The following is a 10,000-nucleotide window of genomic DNA, read 5'->3' as shown; positions in this document are numbered from 1 at the left end:
ACAGTCCGTAACAAAACATGATGATTCAAACATGATGATTCAAACATGATGATTCAAACATGATGATTCAAACATGATGATCCAAACATGATGATTCAAACATGATGATTCAAACATGATTAATCAAACATGATGATCCAAACATGATGATCCAAACATGATGATCCACACGCACACACATGCACGTACACACACACACACACACACACACTCACACACACACCAGTGAACACAGCCACACCACTATGTAAAAAAGAGACTAAAATGAAAGGTTAATCAACCTGAATCATGAAAAACATGATGGTGAAAAGATGAAAAAACTTTTCCCCCATGAATGACAGAGGATGGAGAACTTTTCCCCCATGAATGACAGACGACCGAGAACTTTTCCCCATTAATGATAGAGGCCTGAGAACTTTTCCCCCATGAATGACAGAGGGCCTGAGAACTTTTCCCCCATGAATGACAGAGGACTGAGAACTTTTCCCCCATGAATGACAGAGGACCGAGAACTTTTCCCCCATGAATGACAGAGGACTGAGAACTTTTCCCCCATGAATGACAGAGGACCGAGAACTTTTCCCCCATGAATGACAGATGACTGAGAACTTTTCCCCCATGAATGACAGAGGACTGAGAACTTTTCCCCCATGAATGACAGAGGACTGAGAACTCTCCCTGTCTGTAAATGTGCCTTAGTCACGAAGCGGTGCCCTGTTTCCTCGGAGTTCTATTCCCTGTCGCTTGCAGAACCCAGACGCTGACCGGGGACCGCATGCACTGACGCTCGTCTCTTCTGCGACGTGTGGAATAACTTGTCCACCTGTTCTCACCTGACCCCATCCCCCCCCCCCTCCCGAAACCTGTCCTTTCACCCCAATTACCCAGAAGAGTAAATAATATAGAAAAACCTCAACATTACATAACACAATGTCAAATACGACCATCTCTTTGGAGAAATGAAGTGTTTGTTTTTTTAATGTTTTTGTTTTTACAGCTCTTACAGAAACAGAAGCAGCATTTCAAGACAAAAATTAAAAAAAAAAACACACAGAAAAAGTGCAACATTTCATGTTTGATTGTTTTGCGTACAATAACATTTCATGTTTGATTGTTTTGCGTACAATAACATTTCATGTTTGATTGTTTTGCGTACAATAACATTCATGTTTGATTGTTTTGCGTACAATAACATTTGAACTTAGGTAATTACTGTTCCACTTGGTGAAATGAAAGGTCTGTGTGTCTGTGGGCTAAAGATAAGCAGAATTACTCAGTTAATCAGACAACATCAGGCCAAAGGTCAAGCCTGTCTAATAGAAGAGGAGAGGAGAGAAGAACTTTGCTATTGGACAGTCATGACCTCTGACCTTGGACATGGTTTATTCGAGCTGAGAGAATCCAGCTGGCTGGCACAGCCCTCGAGCACTGCAGCCCTGAGAGAGATGCTTTAAAGGCAAGAACGTCATTTCATTACTGCTACTACAAAAATGTGTCATTTTGAAAAGCAATCAAACAGCGAAGAGACTCAAATACTCAAGCCAGACTGGACATCCATTTATGTACCACAGTCACTGATAGTAACACACACTCTAATAATCACAGTGTTAAAACAGCAGAGACAGTCCAGAAACTGAGACTTTGGACGCGCCGTGAAAAAACACAGTTACATGTTTTTCACGCGTTATGGCTTCACTCCTCTAGAGTTATAGTGGTATATGAGAAAAACAAACGTTTTCAGTAAACTGTGTATCTCTGAGCACATAATTTCTACCCGTGTGTGTTCAAGTTCTCCCCCGGCCCGCCGCGAGGGCGTGGCCCTCAGGGCGTGGCCCTCAGGGCGTGAAGAGGTGGGGTTTCATGGTGACGAAGGTGAAGTTGTAGACCCGTGGGAGGCCGTAGTGAGCCGTGCTATTGAAGGCGTCCCAGGAGAAGGGAGGGAGCCCCCCCTCTGTGGTCGGACCATTCACTGCCTCAGCCACAAAGCTCTGGGCCAATTTAAAATCAGTCACCTACAGTCAGAACGAGAGAGAGAAAGGGGAGAGAGAGAGAAAGGGGAGAGAGAGAGAGAGAGAGAGAAAGAGAATGAGAGAGAGAGAAAGAGAGGGAGAGAGAGAGAGGGGGGGGGGGGTCAAACAATGAAGAAATGGAACATAAAAGAAAGAGGAGAAATGTTGCCAAAGAAGAGGAAGAAACAAACAGGACTGGGGGTGGGCAGAGGTCAGAGGTCACCAGCATTAACCTTGTGTTTACTGGAACCTCCCTTTACCCCCAAAGTCTCCTGTGACTGTCAGGCTGTGTTTTTCTCTGTGTGTGTGTGTGTGTGTGTGTGTGTGTGTGTGTGTGTGTGTGTGTATGGGGAATGTGTGCGGTGAATGTGTGTGTGTGTGTGTGTGTGTGTATGTTTACTCTGCTGTAGTTTAATCTTGTGCTGTTTTACCTTGGTGTCATAACATCCTCCAGGTCTGGCCTGCTGGGTTCTGAGGTCATTCCTACAGCAGATGGACTTACACGGATCGCCCTTCGAATACGGGTCTTTCTTATAGTCTACGGTGCGATGAAGAGTATGGATCAGTACCAAACAGGACTCAGTACAGCTGGTTCTCAGAAACAAACTTAAAAACATGTCAGGTTTTTTTCAAACTCAGCAGCAGCTCACTCTGGGCTGAGAGAATACTGCAGCCCTTTCTGTTCTTAACTAATCTATCCATCCATCTGTATCTGTCAGCCTTTATCCACGGTTCTCTGTGAGATCTTGAGTTTCTATTCATTGCTGTACTCTGTAAAACCAGTATAACCGTGTTTGCGAAACACAGATATAACCAGTATAACAGTGTTTTGTGAGATACAGATATAACCAGTATAACAGTGTTTTTGTGAGATACAGATATAGCCAGCATAACAGTGTTTTGTGAGATACAGATATAACCAGTATAACAGTGTTTTGTGAGATACAGATATAACCAGTATAACAGTGTTTTGTGAGATACAGATATAACCAGTATAACAGTGTTTTGTGAGATACAGATATAACCAGTATAACAGTGTTTTTGTGAGATACAGATATAGCCAGTATAACAGTGTTTTGTGAGATACAGATATAACCAGTATAACAGTGTTTTGTGAGAGACAGATATAAGGTGTTGATATAGGTATATAGGGTTATATATACAGATATAAGGTGTTGATATAGGTATATACTGTTATAGGGTTATATATACAGATAAAAGGTGTTGATATAGGTATATAGGGTTATAGGGTTATATATACAGATAAAAGGTGTTGATATAGGTATATAGGGTTATAGGGTTATATATACAGATATAAGGTGTTGATATAGGGATATAGGGTTATATATACAGATAAAAGGTGTTGATATAGGTATATAGGGTTATAGGGTTATATATACAGATAAATGGTGTTGATATAGGTATATAGGGTTATAGGGTTATATATACAGATATAGGGTGTTGATATAGGTATACTGTTATAGGGTTATATATACAGATATAGGGTTAGAGGAGGAGAGGCACTGGTACCATTAAACCTCATGATGTGTTTGAGAGAGGTCAGGTCCGTGACGCTAGCCTGGTCACGCCGGAAGATCTTCGCGCGGGGACACAGGTCGTAGGAGAAATCGTTTCCATATTTCTGCCACATCTGATCATAACCGCTCAGAGAGTATATCTTACGGTGGAACGGCACGTTATAGGACGGCCAGTAGCCTGGGGGCGGAGTCAGAAGGAGCAGGGAGCAGAATCAGAAAAACACAACCAGACAGACAGATCTCCACAGACAGTTAAATTCAGACTTAAATTCAGTTTGGAAAGTTGGTGAATGTGATAGAGTTTTCACCATAAACACTGTAGTGTTTTGATTTCACTGGATACCTCAGTCCTGACATCAGGGGGCAGCACTGAGCCAATCACATTCATAAATTTGTGTGTTTGAATGTGAGTGTGAATGTGTGTGTGTGTGTGTGTGTGTGTGTGTAAAAGACCTACCCCTGCGCAGTGTTTGAGTCTGGTCTGAATACTCCACCAGTCCTGGGATCTGCTCCACTATTGTTAGAGCACCATCATCAATCTTCCTCCCTAGAGTAACTTTACTCCTGTCCAGTACCATATACTGGTTATTGTAGGTCCCTGAGAGTGAGAGAGAGAGAGAGAGAGAGAGAGAGAGGGAGGGAGAGTGAGAGAGAGAGGGAGAGAGGGAGGGAGAGCGAGAGAGAGAGGGAGGGAGATGGAGAGAGAGAGAGGGAGGGAGAGCGAGAGAGAGAGGGAGAGAGAGAGAGAGAGAGGGAGGGAGATGGAGAGAGAGACAGAGAGAGAGAGGGAGAGAGGGAGAGAGAGAGAGAGGGAGATGGAGAGAGAGACAGAGAGAGAGAGGGAGAGAGAGAGAGAGAGAGAGAGAGAGAGAGAGAGAAAGGGGGGGGGCACAGACAGAGACGCAGATGAAGGTGGGGTCTGAGTGGAGGATGGTGATGATGACAGTTGTTACCATGTTACCATAGTAACTGATAGAACATGTTTGATGTGTTATCAGAGGAACTGTAGAGGGTGTGTTCAGTGCCCAGATACACACAGAACTTTATACGAATCTACCAAGTCACTGTTGTTCATACTGAGTGAATTAATACAAACTTTAATGTGCTCGTTATCATATCAATATCGTAACTCACATTCAATCCATCCAAAACAAACTAATAAAAAGAGCTGAAATTAATGTATGTTTATTTAAGTAATGTGTATCTGTGTGTAACCATGTGATTCTCCACTTGAGCATACATGGACATGTCTGTCGTCTATAAGTGTGTGTGTGTGTGTGTGTGTGTATATGTATGTGTGTGCGTGTGTGTGTGTGAGTGCTTGCGTGTGTGTGTGAGTGGGTGTGTGTGTGTGTGTGTGCATGGCGTATATGTGTGTGTGTGTGTGTGCGAGTGTGTGTGTGTGCATGTGTTTGTGTGTATGTGTGTGTGTGTGTGTGTGTATGGTCAGGAGCAGTAGGTGCTTCACCAGAGTTGTAGCGGGCGAAGGTCTCGGCCCACTGCTGGCCGGTGTGTGCCAGGCCGTGTGCCAGCCTGACTCTCTGCCACGCCAGCAGAGTGGACGGGCTGATCTGTGAGAACAGAGACGCGTTGAACACGTTATTGGTGGTTTGGGTCATCATTAAACCACTTCCTAACAGATAGAAGTCATCCAGAGACACTAGGAAACCTGGGAAAAACAGGGGGGGGGAGAGGGGGAGAAATTACATATCAGTGAGAGGGACCAGGATCTTGCCATGATCAGCCAGACAAGTTTAGTGAATGAGTCATTTTAAGAATTAACTTTCAGTTCTGTTAATAAAATGTCAAAAGTGACAGTCCATTTTCAATTCTCCTTTCCTTTCCATAATTTCCCCAATAAAAGGCTGGTTTATGACTGACAGACAGACAGACAATAAGGCTGGTTTATGACTGACAGACAGACAGACAGACAATAAGGCTGGTTTATGACTGACAGACGGACAGACAATAAGGCTGGTTTATGACTGACAGACAGACGGACAGTAAGGCTGGTTTGTGACAGACAGACAGATAGACAGACAGACAGACAGTAAGGCTGGTTTATGACTGACAGACAGACAGACAGACAGACAATAAGGCTGGTTTATGACTGACAGACAGACAGACAATAAGGCTGGTTTATGACTGACAGACAGACGGGCAGACAGACAATAAGGCTGGTTTATGACTGACAGACAGACAGAAGCTGAACTTAAACCGAAACTTGTGAAAGCAGCTCACCAAAAAAAAAAATCAGCTACAATACTGGACACCTGACAGAGCAGACCAGTGAGAGAGGTCTCCAAATACACACCACACACACATACACACACACATACACACGCACATACACACGCACATACACACGCACATACACACCAGCGTGCGCGCGCGCACACACACACTCACACACACACACGCACACATACACATGCGCACGCACATCCACATGCACACATACATGCACACATACACACACACATCTCAAAACCTCAGTCGTGATTTTGCCCAATAAAGGAAGCAGGAAAATACAGAGGTAGGATCAGCATTTACTGTCTATCAGTCAGACAGACGTCAAACCATTATATGTCTCTGCATATATATCAATATATGAAACATACACACATAAAAATACAAACCTGTAAATGTGTGAGTATGTGTAAATGCTTGTGTGTGTACGTGTGTGTTTGTTTGCATGTGTGTGTATGTGTGTGTGTTTGTGTGAGTTGCTTTTGGTACCTGGGTAACTGCTAAAGGACAGCTTTCCTGTGGCAGTGTGTGTGTGTGTGCGCGTGTGTGTGTGAGTCGTTTTTGGTACCTGGGTAACTGCTAAAGGACAGCTTTCCTGTGGCAGTGTGTGTGTGTGCGTGTGTGTGTGCGTGTGAGTCGTTTTTGGTACCTGGGTAACTGCTAAAGGACAGCTTTCCTGTGGCAGTGTGTGTGTGTGTGTGTGTGAGTTGTTTTTGGTACCTGGGTAACTGCTAAAGGACAGCTTTCCTGTGGCAGTGTGTGTGTGTGTGTGTGTGTGTGTGTGTGCGTGCGTGTGTGAGTCGTTTTTGGTACCTGGGTAACTGCTAAAGGACAGCTTTCCTGTGGCAGTGTGTGTGTGTGTGTGTGTGTGTGTGTGTGAGTCGTTTTTGGTACCTGGGTAACTGCTAAAGGACAGCTTTCCTGTGGCAGTGTGTGTGTGTGTGTGTGTGTGTGTGTGTGTGTGTGTGCGTGTGTGAGTCGTTTTTGGTACCTGGGTAACTGCTAAAGGACAGCTTTCCTGTGGCAGTGTGTGTGTGTGTGTGTGTGTGTGTGTGTGTGTGTGCGTGTGCGAGTCGTTTTTGGTACCTGGGTAACTGCTAAAGGACAGCTTTCCTGTGGCAGTGTGTGGTTCACTCAGTTTAAAGTCCCAGTGTTTGTAGATCCTGAGCATGGCGGCGTAGGTGTACCAGCTGGAGTGGGCAAACAGCAGGTTCTCATAGCCTGGCAGCATCTGTGTGCCAGAGGGCAGAGAGACAGAGTCACCATGACAGCCGTGCCCAACGACTGCTGTAAATTTCTCCGGTTACCAGGGCGACAGATGGTTAAAAGGGCCGACAGATAGTTACTGTGGCGACGGACAGTTAGCGGGGCGACAGACAGGTACTGGGATGACAGACGGTTACCAGGGCAACAGACACAGAAGCCAGGAATTCAGACTGAAAATCCTTAAAAAGTAAAGCTTTACTTTTGACCGCTCAAACAATATAAATCTTTATACAATTTGACTTCTGTTATTATCTTTTAGTTTCTAAATTTACATCTAAATCTATCCATACAGTCTTCTGGTTTCCCTCATAACGATGTGCAATTAATAGGTTTTTCTGAGACAGGATGACACCAGTGTTTAAATGAATGATGAGGTTTTTGATGAGTGAGGTTTTGATGGTCTGTCTGAGACAGGATGACACCATTGTTTAAGATGATGTGGTTTTTGATAAGTGAGGTTTTGATGGTCTTTCTGAGACAGGATGACACAGCTGTATGAATGAATGATGTTGTTTTTGATGAGTAAGGTTTTGATGGTCTTTCTGACACAGCTGTAGAAATGAATGACCTTAATGAGTGCTGAGCAGTGGCCCATGGGTGGCTCTTTGAATTCGCCGAGCGGGGGATTCGAACCCGGGACCAGGGCTGGGATGAGGTCCAGCAGGTCTCCCACTGCATTCAGAAACTGAACCGCAAACAGGGAGAGGGGCTGGGGAGAGAAGAGACAGGGAGAGCACTGAGCAGTGTTTATAGGCAGCTCCAATGCCTCCAGGCTTATTTTCACTTCAACACCTGACACACTATAACAGCTCCTGAAGAATTACAGGAGGCACTGAACCTCACTGTTACAGTGGAGTCTACAGAACTTGAGTTTCACAGAGTTACAAAGGTGAGCTCAGCTTCATCAGGACTCGATAGACAGACACACACACACACGCGCACACACACACACACACACGCACACACACACACACACGCACACACACACACACGCGCGCACACGCACGCACACGCACGCACACGCACACACAACACACACACACGCAAACACACACACACGCATGCAAACACATACACACGCGGACACACACCTCTTTCCCCTCGCTTTTGGCCCAGTCGGCCACGCCGGCCTGCAGTCCGTCGGTCTGAGCGAGAATGAAACCCATGTGAGCCCACAGAGGATCACTGCTCTTATTCAGTTTGACCTGCTGTCTGGCCCAGGCATCCTGCTTCCTGAAACCACAAACACACATCATGACACACACACACCTCAGCAACAGGACTACTGCCAGAGCAGGGTAGGAAACCCATGACCTGGAGAACTGTCAAGGGTTCAGGTTTTTCACCTGAACACACTTGGTTAAGTTAGTCTGTGGTCCAGATGAGTGTCGAGCAGGATGACTGGTGGACCACAGCACTGCAGGAGTGTGGAGTGCCGACCCCTGAATTAGCCGGAGGGACTCATCCACTAAACAACTCAGGAAAAGGGCAAAAAAGACGCAGTAAGCATCAAACTCACTTCATGAAGTCTTTAACCACGAGGAGCACTTTGGGATCCTGAATGACTTGTGGGTACATATTGTTGTAGTGATTGTACATCTCCCTGGAAAAGAAATACTGGTCATGAACATTTCGGATTTAATGACGTTCGTCACAAACACGGCTACATCAAAGCGCTTTTGTGCACACTTACGGGGCAGTGAGGTAGCCCTCCAAGTAACCGGCTAAGAAATATGTGACTTCATCCGGTTCGGGTGTTTCACCGTATCCAGCTCGGATTTCGAGAACGCCCCAGCCAGTCTGGGCAAGGGAGTCATTGTAGTAACCATATGCATCGCCCTGTTTCTCTAGGACCCCTTTTTTCAGGTTGACTGTCTTGTGGCTGGCATCCCAGTACACAGTGGCAGCTCTCACCGCTGTTCCACATACACGTGCAAAAACACACACACACAAAAACAATAAAATCATACACTGGCGACCCGTTGACAGTTGCCAAAGTTCTCAGTTACAGCTCAAACTAAGGTTGAAATTTTCTTCTGTTTATGCCAGCCTCTTTAACACCTCTCCAGTAGGTGGCACTACCATGGCTGCCGTGCAGAGTCCTTTGGCGCACAAATCATTTGGTTTTACGTTTCAGCAACATTAGGGCATTAGATATACTGGAATATAAACACTGCTACCTGATGCCTATATCGCTTACATATGATAGCATTTAACGTATTGTGTGATTGCGTGCGTTTTTGACATGGGTTGTATTCCTTCAGTAACTGGTTGGATACAGCGAACACATGATCTGGCGGACATAATTCGAGTAATTAGAGACGTCTCAGAGACGACCAAATTAAAGTTGACAGACAACTTTCAGAACTCAGAACTTTCAATCTGAGGAAACATGTTGTGAGATCATGTAACAGGCAATCCACTCAAACTTTCCTCTTCAAGTCATTTTCTGTGTTTATGGCAGTACCTTGCATTGCTGCTTTAAATAACAATACTGAGGTAGTTTCATAGCTCTCTCTCGGTTATCTGGTTGCGCATTCATGGCCTCATACTATTTTATATACTACAAACAGCGCATTGACGCACTGAGAGATCCAGGAGAACCGACCTAGAAACAAAAGTAGGTTACAGAAACTCTTTATGAAAGAGAACCCGGGGTTACTTACGGTCTCCATTGACGTATGTATTGAACACGCAGCCCAACACGAAAACATATAATTTTATGTCAGTCATTCTTCCTCGGCTTCAAGCCGTGTTCGATGTAAACTGCAATCTGACAGACCACAGCACACACGACAATTTTTCCGCATAGGTTTAGAGGAACCAAAACTTTCACAGGAAAGTCCCTGTGTTACTCGTATGGCCGATGAGGAACTGCTCCCTATTGGCTGCCTCCTACCTTGGATATTCTCCACGTATGTCGCCAGACTTTCCGCT

At 45.1% G+C, this 10,000-nt stretch overlaps 1 protein-coding gene across 1 annotated transcript; it reads right to left on the bottom strand.

The window, feature by feature from the left end:
* Window positions 1-982: 982 nt before the first annotated feature.
* On the bottom strand, window positions 983-9,910 carry plbd1a (phospholipase B domain containing 1a). The gene is made up of 11 exons (XM_030793583.1): window positions 9,730-9,910; window positions 8,757-8,979; window positions 8,583-8,666; window positions 8,155-8,296; window positions 7,632-7,772; window positions 6,884-7,028; window positions 5,016-5,216; window positions 4,005-4,145; window positions 3,540-3,725; window positions 2,441-2,547; window positions 983-2,012 (listed from the first exon to the last, which is right to left on the bottom strand). Exons 1-11 carry the CDS (start codon window positions 9,794-9,796, stop codon window positions 1,836-1,838), a joined length of 1,614 nt encoding a protein of 537 aa, XP_030649443.1. The 5' UTR covers window positions 9,797-9,910; the 3' UTR covers window positions 983-1,835.
* Between the last annotated feature and the right edge of the window lie 90 nt (window positions 9,911-10,000).

Source organism: Chanos chanos, chromosome 16 (assembly GCF_902362185.1).
Source record: "Chanos chanos chromosome 16, fChaCha1.1, whole genome shotgun sequence".
Lineage (NCBI taxonomy): Eukaryota > Metazoa > Chordata > Actinopteri > Gonorynchiformes > Chanidae > Chanos > Chanos chanos.
The sequence above is the reverse complement of the archived record's forward strand: the minus strand, read 5'-3'. Positions and strand labels throughout refer to the sequence as shown.